The sequence below is a fragment of the Chelonia mydas genome, chromosome 8 (genome assembly GCF_015237465.2).
Source record: "Chelonia mydas isolate rCheMyd1 chromosome 8, rCheMyd1.pri.v2, whole genome shotgun sequence".
Classification (NCBI taxonomy): Eukaryota; Metazoa; Chordata; order Testudines; family Cheloniidae; genus Chelonia; species Chelonia mydas.
The window spans coordinates 76,419,713-76,442,063 of record NC_057854.1 but is presented as its reverse complement, the minus strand read 5'-3'; the positions used below and the strand labels follow the sequence as shown (position 1 = coordinate 76,442,063).

General features: G+C 41.7%; 1 protein-coding gene across 2 annotated transcripts in view; it reads left to right on the top strand.

Moving 5' to 3' along the window:
* Positions 1 to 22,351, top strand: part of HS2ST1 (heparan sulfate 2-O-sulfotransferase 1) — a 168,405-nt gene that overhangs the window by 128,374 nt on the left and 17,680 nt on the right. Inside the window, exons 2-4 of one of the 2 annotated variants that reach the window (XM_037906013.2) lie at positions 634 to 872; positions 9,752 to 9,837; positions 13,304 to 13,442. In XM_037906013.2, the coding sequence (XP_037761941.1) occupies positions 634 to 872; positions 9,752 to 9,837; positions 13,304 to 13,442 (464 nt within the window). Of the gene's footprint in view, positions 1 to 612; positions 873 to 9,751; positions 9,838 to 13,303; positions 13,443 to 22,351 lie in introns of both variants that reach the window. The other variant, XM_043552815.1, reaches the window with a different exon arrangement.

Genomic DNA, 22,351 nt, shown 5'->3' with positions numbered 1-22,351 from the left:
TGTTTCTTTTCTTATCAAATTTGAGTCTAATACATCTAATTAGATTCTTACAAAGCCATACGTTGTAGTATTTACACATGGGGAGTGATCTTAATTGGAATAAGAACAATAGTAGTTTTATTTAAACTCCAGTGCCTCTTCACCATTAATTGACTAAACCATCTATGGTCAGTGACTTTTATCGTTTTTTAAAATACATATTTTATACTTTGATATTTGACCTAATTATTCCTTTTACCGAGTATTTCTGAGTACTGGGTATTTTATAGGATTTTTGGGGGGACTTGTGAGAAGGGTTACCATTTTGATACAGCATCAGAGAGAACTTTTTAAAGAAAAGAGTGTAGCTTCTTTTAATGCTTACATAAGTTAAAGGAAAGAATATCCCTCACTGTTTATCAGTTTCCAGACAACATATTCGGTCTCCAAGCATAATTTAGTTTAATCTATAAAAATGCATTGAGCAGGAAAGGAAAATTTTAAATCCAGATGTTAAAAAAACAATTAGTAGTTGTTTACTTTATAGATGGTTTTTAACATTTTTTGTCATTTTAATGCTAAGGACTGAGTTTCAAGATCGCACTATCTACTTCATTATCACTAAAAGCTTAGTTTTTCTGTTACTCTGTACAGAAAGAGCTATTGCAAGACATGAAGTCAGAGAAATAGAACAACGTCATACAATAGATGGTCCCCGACAAGATGCAACTCCGGATGAAGATGATGATGTGGTGATCCTTTACAACAGAGTACCTAAAACTGCAAGCACATCCTTCACAAATATTGCCTATGACCTTTGTGCAAAGAACAAATATCATGTTCTGCATATTAATACAACCAAAAATAATCCTGTTATGTCACTGCAAGATCAGGTAAGTTACATTTATGGAGATGATGATATGGGTTTTTAGCCACTTGAGCATTTTTAATATATTAGATATTTTATTGTGTGTTCAGCACTATTCAGGAAGAAGCATTTTGAGTGTGTACATACATCCACAGAGAATAGTAATTTGCTATTGTAAATATAACTGGAGGAACAGATGGAATTGGGTGCCATTATAATGTAGCTTTATTAAATAAGTTTATAATTATAATGACATTTTCTGTGTATATGGAGAAAGTTAATATTGTTTCATTATGTAACAAGATTAATTTACCACACTACTTGGCATGATAGAATCTCTGCTTAAAGGTCAAAGACTAGAATAAAAAGGGATACAGTGGGTCAGGACTGACCTGCATTGGCGTAGCAATGTGTAATGCTTGTCTAGTATATAGTTTACTCACTTTATGCTTGGCTGTACATAGTGCTTCCAGTTCACCACTTTCATGTGAATCAAAGTTAACTCTCCAAAATATATTTTAAATGAGAAGACTAAAAAAGCTCATTCAGCTATAATGAGTTATAAATTACTAGAGAGGAAATTACATAATACCAAACACTTCCTAATACAATTGAACTTGAGATGTTCATTGTATTATGTTATATTCAGCAAGTTTTGAGTCCACTTCTGTGTCCCTGAATATTTCTTAGTTCTTTTTTAAACCCTATTCTTTAAAAATTCAGCACTGCATAATGTTGCTCTGCTTGCTTTGTTTAGCTTAACAGAAAAGCATTACTTGCAAAATAAGTTGTGCACAATTGTGGATCTAATTTCCAATGCAGTTACTGTTAGTAAATTCACAAATGAGGTAATTGCATATGAAGTGACCAATTAGATGCATTATGTCCTGTTAAAGTATACAGTTGTCCAATTTGCATATGAAATCATGTGCCTGAATTAGTCTCACAAATGCACATTCCTGACTTTTAAAATCAGATCCCAAATCTCTATTAGTCTATTTTTTCTGTAATGTAAGTGAACATGGATCAACTAAATATAGCATTAGCGGTAATACTATAACTGCTTGTGGCGTATTGTCAAGATCAAGATTCTGGGTGGTTGTTTCACCTCAATAGCCCTTAGTTATAGGTAAAATAAAGTAAGAATAATCATTGGCAGGGGATAATGAGCTGTTTTCTTAACAAGTAATCGAACTGTGTGTGTCTGTCTCTGAGAGAGAGAACCTGCAATTGAAGATTGGTTTTATTTCAGAATTTTTGATAATTTTAATTCAGAAAGCAGTGTTTCAATGGACAATATGAATCACTGACTTAAAGAAACTGAAGTGGTTTTTGTACCAAGGCTTCTGGTACAAGGCAAACTGTGTAGTAAATATTTGATAATAGTCCTTTTTTTTTTTTTTTTTTTTAAATAAACAAAAACTCTGGAAAGGATGTAACGCCTTTAAGCTTCAGGGCATAAGTCAACCTCTTTGGGCTTAACTCTACCATATGGCTATTCCTAGCACAAACTAAAAGGTACCTAGTTCACATTAATGTAGTCCTCTTCAAACAGGTCTATGTTAATGCAAACTAGATACCTTTTAGTTCACACTAGCAGCATCCCCACGAGGGAGCTGGACTATTTTGGTGTGCACTACAGTTCACACCCCAGTAGCCCAAACTATGAGGTTGTGTAGACAAGCCCTAACTTTTTGGGGTGATGAAACTTTCCTTGGTGACAGGTTAAGCCATTGCTGCCTACGTAGGATTTCTACCTCTTGATCCTGAACACGGTACCAAACTAGATGGATCACTGGTCTGCTTCAATGTAGCAATCTGTGTTCCTAAATTCAGAGTGGTCAGTTAGCATGATTTCCTCAAGTCCTTCCCAGACCTGGGGAATCTCAGGTTTTCTGTCCAGCCCATGTTGCCTCTTCTGCAAATTTCTGGATTTTTTGGCAGCCAGTCAAGGGCTAGTTTCTGTAACTCCATTCCTGTTAGAACCAGCCAGTAAGGCTGCTACATGGTCATCTGTTCCACCAGTACTCCAATAAGCAACTCAGATGGAGCTGCATGGGAGGAAATTATCTCCAGAACAAGGAATTCAAAAATAGCCAGCAGGAAAAATACAGCCAGAGAAAGAGAAGTGTATAACAGCAAGGCAGTGGGAAGAAGCAGCAATGCAACAGCAAAATGCTTAGCCCTGCCTATTGGGAGAAAAGGACCATAGCAGTGGAGTAGCTACTGCTGTTGACAAGAGGAGCATGGAGCCTGGGAAGTAAGGGGCCTCAGACTAAAGAAACTATATTTCTCAAAGTGGATATTTTCCACTAACTTAGTGCTCTGAATAAGTTCAGCATGAAACACTTAACAAATGTCATTATCATTCACCTTGAGCAAAAAGACAGTTTTGACAGTTTCTTTAGAATTTTCTCTTCACCCCATACTGCACTCATTCTATTGGACTGTTTGTTCCTGGTGAACACAGAACTAATTCTACTCCGTGTAGCAATATGTCTTGAACAAATATTTAGATGTTATAAACAAAACCAACATCATAATGAAAAGCTGGAATGTTTCAGGTGTCTCAAAAGAAGTTCCTGGGACACACAGTCTTAGGAAAAAACTAGATATATGGTCAGTACTGCAGGGAGGAAGAAGGATGGATTTAGGGGACAAGGAGAGGTGATTGGGGGCGAATTGTGTAGTAGGACACCAGTTTTGTGCTGTATGCACTTTTCTTTAATGTAAATATTCCCGGCTTATTTTGCTGAGTTGATATAGGACCTTCTGGCACCTCCTTTTTGATCACTGGAAGCATTTTAAGCTTCCAGTTACCTAGAAAACTGAACTTCATTCATTCCTATTTTCCTTGTAGTACTTCTTAGCTCCTGTGATTACATTTGATCCAGTTTTCAATTCAGTGAAGCTCAGCTGAGCTAACACCTATTAGGAGCTCTGAAATAGCCTTTCAGTTATTTTCTAAAAATGCCTGAAACACACTTTCATAAAAGTCATTCACACTTACCTGTATTTTCCAAAATAACCTCAAAGATCTTACTTAGTTTGGACACAAACTTTAATCACTCACTCTCATGTGAGCCCCAGTAGCTACAAGGCCCTTTAAAATAAAATAAAACAAATAAGCAAACAAAAGCCAACCCATGTTCAACAGGAGAGAGAGAGAGAATTGCAAGAAATAGTCATCAGTGATCCAGTGAGGAAAAAAAAAAATCATTTACCCCAGCATGGGTATGGGTTGTCATAAAACTTCAGAAGTTCTTTGCATCTGGCTTAAAATGTGGACTTGTACTACAATTGTCGCAGCTGCTGTATAGCAGCTCACTTACCCTCTCTTGGCTTGTGCTGGACTGAGTATTGTCTGTTGAAAGATGAGCTAAGAAAAGTCCTGGCTAAATCAGCTAAGCAGGCCTCTGATATACATGATGACTGTATACTATCATTGATATTACCTTCTTAGCCATAGGTTTTGCCTGGACCAGCATGAAACAAAGAATAAGTTAATGGTTCTTCTTCGAGTAGTGCCCCTATGGGTGCTCTACTCTAAGTGTGTCTGCATTTCTGCGCTGCTGATCAGAGGACTTTGATAGCAGTGTCCATTGGGCCCGCACATGCACTGTGTCTCCTCGTGCTGTTTCACGAGGCTAGCCAGTGTGTGTGGGCTAGCCATCCTCAGTTGTTTCTCACCTACCCCTTGTTAGAGATGGAGCCTTTTCTTTAGCTTTTAGAAACCCTTTAGCCTTCTTTTGACTTTTATTTGGCAAATTATTTTTTTATTTATTTATTTAAAGAAAGAAAAAAGAAAAGATTTTGTTCTTGTTTGACCCCTCGTGGATGGAAGGAGACCCCCCGAGAAGGGTATGCCCAGCTCTCTAGGCTTCAAGAAGTGTTGCACTTGCAGCAAGGCAATCCCGGTGCACTCCAAATGCATTTGCTGCCTTGGCAAGGGCCACATCTAACAAAAGTGTTCCCTCTTCCAGCAGCTCCAACTGAGATTCCCGCAAGGACAGAGAACTCTGCCAGAAAATCATCTGTATGGAGGCAGCCCCTAGCCCTCCGGCGGGTGTGAGTCTTCCCCACAACCTTCAACTTTGAAGGACAGTGGGTCAAAGAAACAGTCTGGGGACTCCTCCCATAAGTCAAAAACTCAAGTCCCGTCATTAACCCCAAGGGATAGCCAAAAGTGATCACCATCTCTGTTGGTGTCTGGTACTGTTGACAAGCCCATGGATCCTTTGGGCATCAGCATCGAATCTTTGGTACAGAGAGACAAGGGCAAATGCCCTAAGATGTTCATGGAATGCAAGCTGTCATCGGTACCACCAGCGGCAGCAGCCCATCTGCCATTGGAAAGATGAGTACGGGTGAGGTCCTCATCTCTCCCAGCACCACTACTGATGCTGGGATGCTCAGTACCAGCAAAATTTCATCAGGCCGGTGACCTGGCTATGTGGGAAGCTCCTGACTCTCTGCCCCTCGGTATTGAGATCATTGCACTGAGCCATGGCCGACCAAAGGGTATTTCTGCACAATCATGCCATGCCTCTCCGATGTCAAGTGAGGGATTCGACAGCGAGCCGGCCAGGGTTTCTCTCTCTTCCTCCCAAGCTTTATATGGGACCTGATATGAATAGGGTCTAGGAATGAATCACCAGATGTCACTGCCACTATCTTGGTATGGTCACCCGTGGGCACCTCCAACAGGCGATATGCCCCCTCAGTGGCCATATTGGGACCCCTGGGCGGCGCACCGCCAACCTGTCTCGAGGGCACCGAGCACTGCCCAAGAGCTTCCCAGGCATCTGGAGGAGTGAGAGGTGGACACAGAGGAGGTCACACTCAAGGCCATATCCTCTTCTTCACTGGACGAAGCAGTCATGGTGTCTCCACCATCCATGGCGGATGACTTTCACATGTTTCAAGCTGGCGAAGATAGCGGTGGACATCCTCCACATTGGAAGAGGTTAAAGGTATGTACCACTAGCTTATCGATATCTTTCATGCCTCATCTACCTCCAAAATCACCCTCCCAATGAATGAGGCCACCCTAGACCTACCTAAGATGATGTGGCAAATCCCAGCTTCGGTGGCCCCGACATGCAAGCGGGTAGACAAAAAAAAATTATGTCCCTGGGAAAGAAATCAGAGTTCCTATTTACTCACCTATTGCCCAGTTCCATTGTGGTGGATGCTGTGAACTCTAATGGCCCACAACACCGCTTTAGGACAGCGCCCTATGACAGAGATTGGAAGCGTCTTGACCTTCCTCCCCTGCTGCTGCTCCTCACTGTAGCCTCACTGGGGTGGGGAATGGGGCTGCCCCTTGCCCAGTGTGGGGCAGGAGCAGTGACTGCAGGCCGGGGGGGGGCCTGTGCTAGTGGAGGGTCCCACTGGAAAAAGGAAGGGTCCGAGGCAGAAGGTCAGGGTCGTGGCAGGGCAGGCTGGATCGGGGGCACTAGGATCCTGTGGCGGCAGTTCATGCCGGGAGCCAGAAGAGCGGAGTCAGCGTGGAGCTGCAGGGGAGAGGCAGGGATGCTCTGGGACCCGGGGGGGGTGCACGGGGGCAGCAAGTGGGGGCCGGGGGACACTCAGGGGAGGTGCAGGGGGGCCTCAGGCAGGGCCAGAGGAGAGACTGGGCCCCAAACATTGGTGGAGCTGGGTCCCCGGGCCCTGAATATTGCTGGAGCCCAGGCACCACAGGCCCATATAGCTCGCCGCCCCAGCATGGAACCAGTACCTAGAAGGCAAGGGGTTCTACTCTTGTTACTTTCTAATTTGCATCAGGAAAAGATTTCAGAGCTCTCAAAAAGTTCGTCAAAGCTCAAAAGTTCAAGATGGTCACCCTGTTGACGATCATTCCATCACTGGAACAGGGAGGCTGGTTTTTGGCCCTCAACCTGCAGGATGCCTACTTTCACATCTCAGTACTACTGGCTCACAGATGTTTCATCAGTTTCACTCCTCCCCTTCCGACTTCCATTGGCACCCAGAGTATTTTCCAAAGTTCTCTCAGTGGTGGCCACCTATCTACGATCTCCAGGGATAATGATCTACCCTTACCTGTGTGATTGCCTCCTCAGAACCCGGTCGCTTCAGGAGGCTCATCGAGCCACTGAAGACACGATATGCTTGTTCACAGAGCTGGGCCTGCAGATCAATTCCCAAAAGTTGACCCCCACACCAGGGCAATGCCTAGAATTCATACGGGCCGACCTAGATGAGCTATAGGCCAAAGCCTTCCTATATCAGGCCAGATTTCTGTCCTTGGTGTCGCTTATAGACACGGCTCAATGCAGCCCTCAAGTGCCAGCGAGAATCTGCCTTCAGCTCCTGGGGCATATGGCAGCTGGCACAGCAGTGATTCCACACACCAGACTTCACATGCGATGCCTACAGCTGTGGTTCAGCTCGGTTTACAGACTGAACAGGGACAATCTGGACAAAGCCTTGTCATTGCCCACCAGGGTCAAGAACTCCATGGACTGGTGGAAGAACCGGCCAATGCATGCAAAGGGATCCCCTTCTTACAGGCGCCACCTTCGTAATTCCTTACCACTGACACATCTCATAGGATGGGGCATGCATTTAAACGATATTATGACTTTATGATATTAGCATAGCCTACATGTATTATATCAACCGCCAGGGAGGAGCCAGATCACACCCTCTCTATGCACAGAGTCAGTGAAACTGTGGAACTGGTGTATCTTGAGTTAGCCAGGTTCTAAATAATATAGGGTTTTATAGATAGGAATCAAAACTTTGAATTGCATCCTGAAACAGATGGGAAGCCAGTGCAGTTTGCTTTGCAGCATTATAATAACATCATGCGGTCCTCAACCCAGACTTGATGAAAGTTAACTTCAAGGCTAGCATTAAGCAGAGCACATTATTTCAATCCGTTTAGGAGATGCCATACATAAGCTCTGCATCAAAGGAGGAAAAGCTGCATATGACAAAGTAGCATGAGCCACTTCCACATGGGAATTTTAAGAGCCAGTGGTTCAAAGGAACCTCAAGACAATGGACAACTGATCTCATCCATTCCAAGAAATAACATATCCGCCTTACAGAATCTTCACTGGCTTTGTTTCATTTCTGAATTCAGCACATGTTCCTCAGTGACTCATTATCCTGTTCAGATTATTATCTAAGGTTATCTGTAGACACCAGACTTTTCTTTTCTGAATCTTTGTCTCTCCTCAGTACCTCTGCATCTGTCTGCCTCACTGACACATTGGAGAGAGGAGTCACCAGGCCTAGTGAGAAGTGATTGGCCTTAGGAAGGGATTTGCAAGCAATTCTCTTCTCCCTGTGCTTCTCAATTTTACACTGATTTTGAAACTTGGTTAAGTAACGGGTCTTCACTGTTCCGTTGCACATCTATAAATGCTTTATGTACAATATTTTGCAGTCTCCCTACTTTATTTGTATTTGTATATATGTACTCCGTGTATCTGTGAAGTGTTCTGTGATACTTTTTACATTTACACTGCTACAAAAAATGAGTTCTGTTTAACAGAGAACAGCTGCACTGAGAATTTTGCAGTTGATATTTCTGTGGTTTAGTTGTATAGGCCATCACTCTGTCTGAGCTTAGTACAGGGCAAATTCCTGGTGCTTTAGTTAATATCCAAGTGTGATTCTTAACTATTTCCATTAATTATGTGAGTGATCTCCCCTCTGCTTTTCAGCTTCAGAAATGGCATATCACTACCCTACAGCTGGTGAGATTCAAATTTATCAACTTTTCTTTATTAACCAATGCACCAGCTATTAAATAATTTTCATAGTTTTATTGTTCTGGGTGTTAAGACTCTTTTCATCTAATAAAACTAAGCTACCAGCATTTGGCTGTTTTACTTTATCTTAAATTGATCATACTTTGCAATTTTGACCGTGTATCTTATTTTCTACTGCATGATCATCTTCCAAATGTGAGGTCTGTTTCTATCCATTGTGGAGTTTTGCCAGGGTCTACTTAGATCTTGATCAGCTCTTGTCTAAGGGCTAGTTCATGCCTTGGTATGATCTAAGAACATAAGAATGGCCATACTGGGTCAGACCTAAGGTCCACCTAGCCCAGTAACCTGTCTTCCAACAGTGGCCAATGCCAGGTGCCCCAGAGGGAATGAACAGAACAGGTAATCATCAGGTTATCCATCCCCTGTTGCCCATTCCCAGTTTCTGTCAAACAGAGGCTAGGGATACCATCCCTGTTTAGATTTAGATTGTTGTGTTGAGCTTTTGGGCTTAAATTAATTTTTCCTAGTTATAAGCTCCAGAGAAGAATGCAGATGTACCTTAAACTAAACATAGTGCTGAAATGCAGTCTGGTTGATGGTCCATCCAAAATTAAAATTTTGCTCCTTTTGAGCAAATGGTCCACCTGGTTCGATGCCTTCATGTCCCTGTAAAATAGATCCAATAAAAAACCAGAGTTTCACCTAACACATCTGAAGAAAAAATCATTCCCTTCTTGCGGAAAATCTGTTGGAATCTGAATACAGTTTGATGGATTTGGTCCCTGTTGCTCACTGCTGAGGGCACTCTATATTGCCTTCAAACTATGTTTAAGGCTAACAAAAAATACTAATTAAAATGTTGTTTGTATTGGTCATGTTTCTGACTTTGCTTTATTTGCCTTTCTGATTGCTATATTGTACTTCATATTTTTTTTTAGCTTTAAATTGTGGCTCTCTACAGTGAGTCAATTGCCATGTGCTTCTAAATAAAGTATCCTTTTCAGTTAGTCATATGTCTTTTGGTAATATTCATGGTGATAGATTTTTATCATAATGCATTGTTCGGTTTTACTTATTGAATGGAACATATTATTGTAGGCTGAGCATCAGTCATTCCGAATGGTATTGGAATATTGACTGTTTTCTACTTTTGAAGGTGCGATTTGTGAAGAATGTAACTTCCTGGAAGGAAATGAAACCAGGATTTTATCATGGACATATATCTTACTTGGATTTTGCAAAGTAAGTTACCTCATGATTTGTTTCATCTGCAATGATTAATACTATTTATATTCTTAAAACTACACAGTAGATAAAATATTTCCTTCCGAAACGTGATAGTTTTGCCAGTTTTCAGTTGTGGAGTCCAGTAGTTCAAGTAGATTATGTTGATCCATCTTAAATATTACTGCCCTCTAGTGTTCAGAATCTGACAACTGTTTTTAAAAAAATGCAAATGTTGAGTGTCCTTCAAATGAGCAATATTCCCTTTAGATTTTTAATACAACTTTGACCTGTTTATTGCATGATAAAAAAGAATTAACTCCTTGTTTAGGCCTGACTCCACAAGTTAGCAATATTATTCCTTGGCTGAGCAACAGGAGTGCCTTTGCCTGAGAATTTCAGCTCGCTCTTCTGGATACTGAGAGTATCATCCTAGTGATATGCTTCACAGGCTGAGTTGTTTAGATGCACTCTGTTCCCAAACACACCGCATCTAATAAGTAACACCACATAACTGGTGTTCAGTGAGGTTACTTTGAAGTGTGTGGCTCTTCACGTTCACCATACATTTTAAACTTTTTACAATTTAGTTTTTAACATGCCACAGTTAATAACATAGCAGTACATTAAAGCAGTCACTTTTGTGCTATACACTCATGCTACTTTTAAAAAAAAATACATAGGAAATACACTGAATGATGTTCCCCTTTGTAGGGCTTAATCCTGCTCCCACTGAAGTCAGTAATAAAACTCCTATTGACTTCATTGGTGCAAGATCATGCCCATATTTCCCATCACTTGTGTTCCTCCTCCTTTCCACTCAGACAGTTAACCTCAGAGGGTAAAGATCTTTTGGTTTGTAGCCTTTAAACCCCTCTCTAGAAGTAATTTTTAATTATAACTTTCTATTTAAAAAAAAAAAAAGTAAAAGTAAAATGGGGGGGCATCATAAACTCCCAATTTAGCTCATCTCTAATAGAAAGTCCTAAAAGCCACTGCAGCAGCTGAAATTTCAAGATTGCTGAAAGAAACAGAAGGAGAGAAACCTAAACTTAAAAAAAAAAAAGAAATAAAATGAAGAAACTCTGTGCTTCACATTGCATCAACCTCCCCTCCCACCTTTTTTTAAAAGTTAAAATACTATATTAATAGACTTTTTGAATTGAACCCTTAATGGAATAACAGCCTTGTGAACAGCTAGGTGAATATTATTCTTTACATTACTCAAGGCATAAAGCTGAAAACATCTTATAGGTACTGGAACTTTTCAGATTAAAATAATTATTGTACCTGTAGAAAGGCATCGAAGCAATTTCACAGATTTCATTCATGTTCATATTTCCTTCCAGGGCTGTGTTATCCTTGTGTTTGCTGATTGTTGCCCTTTTACCTAAATGACTAACTTTTTCCCACAACAGCTTCCTTTCTCTTATTTTTGGTTTTCATTATTAAAATCATATGTTGAGTGCTCTGGTTGCTCTTGGCTTTTGATCTGTACTTTTAAAGAAACTCTGAGTATGTTCTGCATGCTTGTAATTGTCAAGTGTAAACTATTTCAGAAAATATTAAGGCTGTGTATTAAATGCCAAATGAGACTTCGATGCATTAAATATTTCAGAAACACCTCTTACATTGTGCTGAAACCAAAAACATTGCAGCAGTAGGGGTCAATCCAAGACCGTTGATGTTGAGGGAGTGGTGCCATAACCCCACTGACTGTTACTAATAGTAATAACAAAAATCCTTTGATTCTCTGTTTTTTGTTTTTATCCTGTTTTCATTCTGATGCCACTTTCAGTCATCCATAATAGTTGATCTCCATTATGATGCTGTTTTCTTTTCCTTAAATAGATGGGAAAATAGCTTCCTTTGACACAGGACAATACTGTTTCATTATTATTATTTTATTACTTATTATTTGTATTGTGCCATGAATATTTACAGAGTGCCAAGAGACACCAATCAGGATTGAGACCTATAATGCTAGGTGATGTACAAATATATGTCATGACACAATCCAGGCTCCAAGGAGCTTTGCATTAGTTGGTCAGCATGGTCATTATAAGACCAAATGTTCAGGCCTCTGTCCAGTCTGCCCCCAAAATAATAATCTTTTCAGTTGTTTTTATTTCCTCATTTACTACTACTAACCTTTTGCCCTTCTGTTCTCTCTCCTCTTTACTCTTTCAACCCAAGACCTAATAGTTTTCCCCTACCAACAGTAGTTAGTTTAGTTTATAACTTTTTTCAAATGTCTTTACCCCTAATTGTACTGCATCTTGAGTTGTGCTTTGCTAAGGTTTCTCTGGTTTAGCTAGTACGGTCACATGATTCTCTGTCAATACAAAATTCTAGCAGTTATAGCTGAACATAAATGTATTCGAACATTTTAAAGATTCTAGTTTCACTTGAGGATGTCATGCTTGCTCATGATATTGGATGCACCTCCTGGGGTCTCTGAAATGTTTAAATGCTCTTTATGTTCTTTTCTTTTTGCTTAGTTCATCATGATCTTTTACCTAAACTATGGCTGACAAGTCTCAAAAGGAGAAGAAAAATAAGGAAAATTTCCCCTAGTATAGACCAATTGGGGGGGAAATAATATAAAACTATTTCTGATCACTTGTCTGGTCATTTGAGTTAGCACCTTGTTACTTTTTACGAGGCTTCCAGTTTGTACTATGCTAAATCAAAATTTCCTTAGGTAGCACAGTGGCCTTAAAAATCTTGAAAAGTCACTAACTGTAATAGAAAATGAAGTTTCTGCTAGTATCAGACACCCACATTTTATAATCATAGCCAAATGACAGTCCCTGAGCACCTCCCCTTCCTTGTAGTCTGCATCTCTGCCCTTGGAGTCATGCCAGGAATACCACTTACTTCACTAGTGCATAGCACCGTTAGAAAGGCGGCAACAACAACAGGAAGCAGAAAAGGAAGACCGAACCTTCTGAGGGCTTCTGTGGTATGAATATTCGGTTGCTAGACTGAGGGAAGGAATTTCTAAGGTCAGGTTACTTATATTAAAACTTTCTGCACCTGGTATGGAAGCAGGTGGGATGTAATTATTGACATTTCAATATTGTTTTAGCTCAAAGACTAGGGTTGGATTATATTAAAAACAAACAAAAAATCATACAAACACACAGAATTGACTTACCTGGTGTGTGGTTTGGTTTTTTGAGTTTGTCTTGTTCCTGTAATCAAGAATCTATTGTGTTAACATCTCTGGAACCCTCCATCACAAGGTAGAGAGTATCTCTGTTTTCAATACTTTTTTCATCTGTCCTTTTTCAGACAGCACTCTTCTGTTCTTTCGAACAATAATATAGAGCCCTAATGTGAAATGTTGACTTCCTGGCACTAAAGATTAAAATTTCCTGTCTGTAATATGTATATATGTTCACATTTACATAATGTCAGTAAATATATTTTTGAGAAACTACAGGAAAAAACATTGGTTTGACTTTATTTTCTATTTCAGATTTGGTGTTAAAAAGAAACCAATTTACATTAATGTCATAAGAGATCCTATAGAACGACTAGTTTCTTATTATTACTTTTTGCGGTTTGGAGATGATTACAGACCAGGGCTACGAAGGCGAAAACAGGGGGATAAAAAGGTAACCTACGCTTTAGATTCTGCTTTCATGTCTTATCCGTACTAAAATTGACCTGAAAACAGCTTTAAAATATGGTTTGGCTAAAGCCATATTTCCTTTAAAAAAAAAAAAAAAAAAAAAAAAAAAAATTCAAAATATTAGTGGATTTAAGGTTGAAATTACACCATTGAATTTGTGTGAAGTTTGAAAATCAGAGCTGTTCTTGGATCAACAGTGACGATGCTGGTGATTTTGGTAGGTGGCATGCTCCACTTTGTGTTGGTTTTGAACCAAGGTGTACAACTCCATATGCTGTAAGACCTTTGAAGAAGTATAAATCCAAGATTCTGACCTTTTGTGAGCAACTGTTTATTTGAATGACTAATTCTGAAAAAAAAAAAATGAAGGAATTTTCTTGAAACTTTGCAAACAAATTAATTTAGGGCTCAGAAGTCTGAAAAATCTCAGCCCAAATGTCATTGTTGTAAATATTCAAGGTTGCAAGTGTCAAATGAAAAGACTATTCTATTAGAGGTACCAGAAATCCATTCTGCAAGAAGTTGAACTGAACCTGCACTCTAAAGCTATCATGCTAAAAGAATATCTGCTTTGTCTTTCAGCAGCTGTCCTAGCTGTTGATTTTGAACACTTAATATTGTGATAGGACTTTAACATATGCAAGGTGCACTATTTGAAAATTGTGGTGTTCAAGTGATACATGTTCTGCACTTTCCCACCCTTCTTTAGAGCTGACCGGGACTGACCCAACTTAGCATATTCAAACAGCAAAACCTCCCTTGCTCAAGCATTGTTACAGCTTCCTGTTAATTCCATAATTTATTTATCCCAGGATGCATTTATATATCTACTATAATATATATACTGTTGGAATGCCTCACTTTGGATCGTACTTGCATATAAGTAAGCAAAGTAATGCAATATATTTGCTGAATGGACAGTTTTAAAGAGATTGAATTTGACCGAAAATGTAAAGTTTTGTAAAAGTAAGCTTTTTACAAAACTTAAGAGCTGAAATTTTTCCATTCTTTTTTTTTTCAATTTCAGTGGAAACACAGGATTTTTAACCAAAAAACTTTTTCTGCAATGTTTGCAATCTAAATAGTGCACCGTTATGCTAATACCTTGGAAAACTGAAAGTGAAACTGACTAAACAAAAGTCAAACCAAATAGATTATTTTCATTATGCAAGCTGAGCCAAATGCAAAGAAACAATGACATAGTAAGTAAGTTTTTACTTTTTAAAATTAGCATTTTTTTGGTTTGTTTTTTGGTTTTTGGTTTTGGGGTTTTTTGGCAAGACCACTAATCTGGAAGCTGCTGCTCCTCGTTGCTTCCTTAGCTAGAAGTAGCTCTGCCTCTGTTACTAAGGTTTTGGCTCCATCTGCTGCCCCTGCATCCCACCTCCCCTCACCAGACTCTACCATGTGAGTAGAGAGAGGGTTCTGCAAATAAAGACATTTGTGTGTTAAGTGTGGAGTTTTTACCTGAAACCTTTCAAACATTCTGAACTTTATTTCAAGTTTGTTACCTTCAAACGTTGCAAAACCTTGATCGTAACAACATATATGCTAAGTTTGAAGATAACTTGAAGTTTGCTTGTGTTTCTGAGTACAAGCAACTGTTCAGGTGCTTTTACTGTTAAGCATTTTTAACATTTAACCAACTCAAAATATGCCTAATTAATTTCCTGTAAGCTTTCCTTAGGGAAAATCTTTTCTCGGTAAAAGAAAAAGCATGAAAACTTCAAGCAGAACAGTAACTGAAAGTAAGGATTTAAAATGTGTCCTTTGTAGACTTGCTATAGTGATGGTATGATGTATGATATCACATTTTTTAAAAAAAAAAAAAAAAAAAAAAAAGAGGGGGAGTATAGTTCTTGACTTTATAATCTACTCTCTGTTCCTTTGTGTATAGCTGCTGTTATACTCCACTGATGGTTAAAAAGTACTAAATCATCACCTTATACAGATTGTGGGCACTAAATCCACCTCTGTGCGTTCTCTGCTATGATCTGTCCCAAAGTGATATAGTAAGACATTAGATCCAGGGTTTTCTTTATTTTCAGCCCCAAATAATGATTGGAAATGGTTTGAAAAAAAGTCATTTGGCAAATTAAATATTGAACTATTGTTATTTCACTGGACATGTATCTGACAGAATTAAAACTAGCATTGTATAATAAAACTGTTCCACTTACAGTATACCTTTTTGTCTTCAATCAGACCCTGGTATGAAAGGAATACTTTGATTTCTTAAGGTTGCTTTTAAAAAATCACATTCAGTTAAGGCATTAAATCGGTTCAATTTTTTTATTTCCCTTGAGTTTGCAGTAAAAAAATTAATATTGACTGGATAGATTTGTCTGATTGCCAGAAGCTGAGAGTGGATGGCAGGATGGATCACTCGATGATTGCCTGTTTTGTTCATTCTCTCTGAAGCACCTGACATTAGCCACTGTCAGAAGAGCGGGTACTGAGCTAGATGGACCCTTTGGTCTGAACCATTGTGGCCAGTCTTATATTCTTGCATAACACCATGAAGACTTTCATTTTTAAAACATTATTCAAGACCACCTAGAAAAATGTCCACTTTATACATGGATGTTTGGCTTTTCTTTTGGGTGACTGATTCAATTGAACTCAGATTAAACAAAGAGTATGCATATATTAGTGTAGCATATAGTAGTTGGACATTGAAAGTAAAGCTCTAAGATAGACTTTGGGATAACAATAAATCTTCCTTACAACTGAAGATTCTAAAGTTCATTGAAAAGTCTTATCTAATGTTTTGTGGAGGTGTAAATTCTGTTGGCTGTGCTGAGTCTGCACTGCTAAGAGTGAATGGGCTGAATTCTGTTCTATTCTGTGTGTGGATTGTTTACTTCTAATTCCCTTATGCAAAACTACTGAAGGTAGTGTGGTTACACAGCGTCATTGGAGGCATAATTGGCCTGCAGAACTTTTCACTGGTGGAGATGTGTGAGATAGAGGACTGGAAGTTAATTAAAAAAACAAAAAATAAAAACATAATTTTACGTGTAATTTGTAATCTGAACACATCTGGTGTGCATTTATTAAGAACCAATAAGCCAAAATCCCACAATGCCATTTCTATGGAATCTCTTTTCAGAATAGAATGCACTTTAAATAACTTCCTTCAGAGATTAGAGCTATTATCATTAGTTTCAATTTAAACCTTCCTAATGTGTTACTTAATAATTCTCTGTTCTTGTACTTCAGGCTCTTGTTTTCAATCTTTTATCATGTCACTTTTGCTAACATAAATGTATTTTGATTTTAGATATTACTGTTGTTGCCATACACATTTGAACTGTCCCGCAAGCACCCTATTCTACCCAGATAAAATTTTGTCACCAAGCTTTAATTTCTTCCACTATAATAATTCAGATTATAGTGCTGCCCGTGTAACCTTTTCAAAGTTACTTAACAAGAGGATGACAATTTTACTTACATCAGATATAAAGTTCAGAACGATCAACAACTGACTAACCCAACCGGAGTATCCATCATCATAATCATTTACTATATCTTAGAATCCCATCTGAATTGTCATTGTACATATGATTTCAGATACTTCCAAAGAGCCGCTAATTTAAGCATTAAACAATACTGCAGCATCTTCTGCGTGTTTCTCTCAGCAAGACAGTTTAGCTGCTTATTTGATATGATTTTTCTTGATACAGTCCAAAACCAAAAACTTACATTTAGAAAACCAGTTAAGATTGCTAAGAGTTATGTTTTTCTCTTATTAATCACGTTACTTAAAAATTCTTAAGTAAATAAGCAACTAGTTAAGGTTCTTCTTCGAGTGATTGCTCATGTGTATTCCACAATAGGTATGCGTGCTCGCCACGTGCACCGGTGCCGGAAGTTTTTCCCCTAGCAGTACCCGTAGGGAAGCACCCCAGTGACCCCTGGAGTGGTGCCTCCACGGCACGGTATAAGGGGAGCTGCGTGCTCCCCCCACTCTCAGTTCCTTCTTGCTGCTGGTGAAGGTGCATCGGAACTGTGCTGCTCCAGCTTTGCTGTAGCTCATCCCCAGAACTTTTCATTCGTTCAGTGCTAGTACCTGTAGTTAGTTAGCTGTTAGTTAGTTCATTTAGTTAGAGTACCCGGTCCGGGGCATGCCCCACGCCCCGGGTTTTAAGGCATGCGACACTTGCAGGCGATCTATGCCAAAGAGTGATCCACACACAGACTGTCTATGCTGTTTGGGTGAGACCAATATCAGTGATGGTTGCAAAATTTGCAAGTCATTTAAACCTCAGACTAAGAGAGAAAGAGACTTTAGGCTCCGGGCCATTCTCATGGAGTCGGGGTTGACCCTGGCTCCGGCGCACTGCTCAGAATCAGCACTGCGGCATCGGTGCGCGGCGACCCTCCCGGTGCCTTTGACTAGTCAACACCGCTCCCCATCTGGGGAGGCATAAGAAAGCTAAGAAGTGCCTTCTTCACAGTGGCACCGAGGTAAACCAGTGGCAGAGACTAGACCTCATTCCTTTCAAGCCTCTAGGCCTCCGACTCATGTTGAGTGGAGTAGCCCAGCCACGTCAGACCAGGCCTCCCCAGATACCTGGATGCCGTCCTCGCCGGAGACCCTGCAGACGGCCAGAGACTTCCGGGACTAGGAGCACTGCCAGTGTCGGCTCACCGCTGGGTTCTCTACAGTTGCACCCGGCACAGCACCGGTCTTGGTCGTGGGAACATTCCCAATGCCGAACAGCCGGGGCCATCGGTGCCACAGCAGGTGCAGTGGCACCAGGCCCAGTGGCTGGCACAGTGGTACCAGTGGGCACCATGGCCTCCAACGCAGCCCCCTGGTGGGGTCCCCGCTCGGTAGCCAGAGTCTCAGAGGCACCATCGGCCTCTCTCTCCAGGCCCCCGAGCAGAGGGTTGGTGGGACGTACGTCATTGGCACTGTTCCAGGAGACCGACCAGGTGGTGGACCCTCCGGTGCCGGCAGATACCCAGAGCACCATACCAGCTTCCTCACCCTCCCTGGATGAGGCGATAGCGGCCCCGCACCCCTTTGTCCCGCAGGAGGACTTTAGGGCCATCAGGGACTTTTAAAATGGGTGGCATCGAGCCTTCACCTCCAGGTAGAGGAACTGGAGGAGTCCTCGGACTCCCTGTTCAATGTACTGTCATCTTCAGCACCGGGCAGGGTGGCTTTGCCCCTCCATGAGGGGGTGGCAAGGATTTCAAATGCCCTGTGGCAAACGCCAACTTCCCTAGCCCCCATCTCGAAGAAGGCAGAACACAAGTACTTTGTACCCATCAAGGGGCACGAGTACCTCTACACCCACCCAATGCCCAACTCCCTGGTGGTCGAGACGGTCAACCACAGGGAGCGGCAGGGCCAACCAGCCCCCACTCTGAAAAATCAAGACTCAAGGAGGCTGGAGTCTTTTGGCAGAAAGGTTTATTCATCCTCGAGTTTCCAGTTGTGGATGGCAAACCACCAGGCTCTCCTGAGCAGATATGAATTCAACTTGGAGTGGGGTTCACTGCCAAAATTCAAGGACTCCCTCCAGGAGCGCGATAAGAAAGAGTTCAAGGCACTGGTGGAGGAGCTTGCAGCTGTTGCCGGGCGTCCCTGCAGGCGGCGTCAGATGCGGCGGACACGGCAGCTCGATCCAGGGCCTCGGCGGTGTCCATGAGAAGGGCATTGTGGCTCCGGCTGTTCAGTGAGGCGCAGTCGGCCATGCAGGATCTCCCGTTTGAAGGCTCTGTTTGCGGAACAAACGGATACACAGCTGCATGGCATGAAGGACTCCCGCACGACCCTGCAGACCCTGGGTCTTTATGTTCTGGTTCCGGCCAAAACTAAGTTTAAGCCGCAGCAGGCCCCTGCTCCGGCTGCCCTGCCTAAGTACAAGGCTGCCTATAAAAAGTCGAGAGACTATAAGAGGCGCCCTCAGCGGGGAAAAGGCGGTTTTGATAGGACGCCGGGGGACACCCTGACAGTTCCCGAAGGGGGATCCCCTCTCAATAAAGCTTCCCTTATGCAGTTGGTTTTTTGCTTTCCTCCCGGAGCGGTCGCGACTAACCTCAGACCGTTGGGTCCTCAACATGGTCTCCCGGGGCTATACGCTGCAATTTGTTTCGTCCCTGCCCAACCATCTCCCACCCCCGTTCCTTCTGGGGGATCCTTCGCATGAAGCCCTGCTAGACCAGGAGGTGGGGCGGCTCCTAGACCAGGGAGCAATGGAAATGGTCCCTGGGGCGTTCAGAGGCAAGGGGTTCTATTCCCGCTATTTCCTTATCCCGAAGGCCAAAGGGGGACTCAGGCCCATCCTGGACCTGCGGGATCTGAACCGGTTTATGGTCAAACTCAAGTTCTGCATGGTCTTCCTGGCCTCTGTCATCCCCTCCCTGGTGACTACAAAGTGACCTGTGCTGCAGGAGAAATCTTACCGGCTGACAAATTCCAACTCATATTTGACATTTGGCATATGTCTGCACAGGTCGGGAAATGTGCCCAGGACAGGTCAATGCTTGGATACGTTGATTTATGCTGTATAAATACTTAAAGTGGAAAGCTAGCACTCATGAAAGAGGAAAAAAGATCATTTTCCTCTGTTGTTTCAAGCATAAAGCTTTCTCTGGCAACTTTTAAGATACTAACCACCTCATTCTGAGCTGAGCAGATTCTTAAGTTGTTTTGTGACTCGGGTCCACTGCACGCATCCGATGAAGTGCAGACAATTTGTTTGTTTGTCTCTAAGGTGCCACAAGTACTCCTTTTCTTTTTGCAGATACAGGCTAACACGGCTGCTACTCTGAAACAGGTTAAAACATGTTTATCTTTCAGAAAAGCATCATTTCAGTGAGATGCTACATTGTTATCAGTGCTCAATTCTGAACACTTTAAAGTTCTTCACTAGTGAAAATGCGCAAATATATATTACTGAAGTATGGGCAGAGCTTTATTTGGAGATGCATGATTTTACCAAACTGCAGCAATTTCAAGCAATCTGCTTGTAGGTGTCTGCATCTTGGGTTGGATTCCTAACAACAGTTACAAGAGCGGTAGAGTCCTAAATCTTACTAGGTCTATAGTCAGTTAAAATTAAACAAATGCAAGTCTTACATTTTTTTTTACTCTTTTCCCCAATTTATTTTCACTTGATACATTTGATGATCTTATCAAAACAGTAACGTTTTTAATTACACAGAACACAAGAAATATTGTAAAAAGCTGTCTTCATAAGTATAATATACTTCCACAGAATAAAAACAGTACTGTGCTCTAAACATGTATCCTATACCTGGCTTAGAGAAATCATAAATACTTGAGTTTCTGACTATTGTATGTATAGCATGTTTTTAATACTAACTTCCCTCCAATGTTAACAGAACGTTTATTGTAACTGACATTATAAGCTTGAAACACTATGCTTCACTGCAGGTATCCATGTGTGTAGAATGATGTCTTGGGTCTAGTTTTTTTCCTTCAAAGTGAAGTTGGATGCAGTAACTTACTTTCATGTCTACCCTTATTTGGAGCCATAGTATTTTAGGTTCTTCTTCGAGTGCTTGTTCACGTCTATTCCAATTAGGTGCGCGCGCGCTGCGTGCACAGTCATCAGAAATTTTTTCCCTTAGCAGCTCCCCTTGGGTCGGCTAGGGAGCCCCCTGGAGCAGCGCCTTCATGGCACTCAATATATGACCCTGCCAACTCAACTCCCTTCAGTTCCTTCTTACCGTCTGTGGTGGCGTTGGAACTGCATTTCACTTGCTTGCAAGTGTTCCCTTAGCCTAGTACCTAGTTCTACCCAGTTTCTTGTTTTAGTAGTTAGTGTATTATTGTTTGTAGTTAGTATAGAAATTGGTGCGTGGGATTGTTCCTATCCCCTCATCCCGCCTTGGACTTTGGGGCATGCCTCAAGCCCAAGGGTTTGTCTTGCAGTGTATGCGAAAGCCTATGCCTAATAGCGATCCCCACAACTTGTGCTTGACTTGTCTAGGGGAGGCGCAGCAGTCTGAGAACTGCAAGATTTGTAAGACTTTCAAGCCTAGAACTAGAAAGGAGCGTGACTTCCATTTAAAACAGTTACTGATGGAAGCTGCACTCCGTTCATTGGTCCGTGAATCCCAGACTCTCAGCACCACAGCAAGGAGCAGTGCCCTGGCATTAATCCACATCTCCGTTAACCCACAAGCGCCATAAGAAGGCCGACAGAAGGTGCTCTCCTCAGAGAGCTGCGACACCATCAGGGGAGGCTTTGCTGCTCCAGAGGAAAGACTCAGCTCCCAAGCAGCAAGAACTCGTGCCATCACTCCGGCGCCCCCGGCAGCACCGTTGTGCCTGGCACTTAATGACTATCCAGCGGGGCAGTGCCTGGTGGAGGTTTTGGAGCCCCCCTCCATCCCAGACACTTTTGAAGCTGCTAAGGAGCTCATTGAAATAACTGCACCCACCCCCAGCTGTTAGAGAGAAGCCTCCAGCACCTCCTAGATGGGTCCCATCTAGAGGCAAGCCCATGATGATGAGGCTCTCCTTGTCGCCGGACCAGCACTGTTCCCGATCCCCATCGCAGAGTGGCATTACCTATAATAAAAACTGTTCAAAAGAATAACAAGACTCTGTGGCAGATTCCAGACTCGATTCCACCCACTGACAGGGGAGTGGAAAGGAAGTATTTGTACCTTCCAAGGGCTATGAGTTTTTATTCTTCCGTCCACACCCTTGCTCCCTGGTGGTCTCGGCGATGAATGAAAATGAGCGCCAAGGGCAACAGGCGCTGCACGCGAGGCTGAGGAGGCCAAATGTATGGACCTCTTTGGCAGGTAAGTATATGTCTCAGGGGGCCTACAGCTGGGGATAGCCAACTAGCAGCCTATCCTCAGCAGGTGTAACTTTAGTCTTGGGACTCTGTGTCCAAA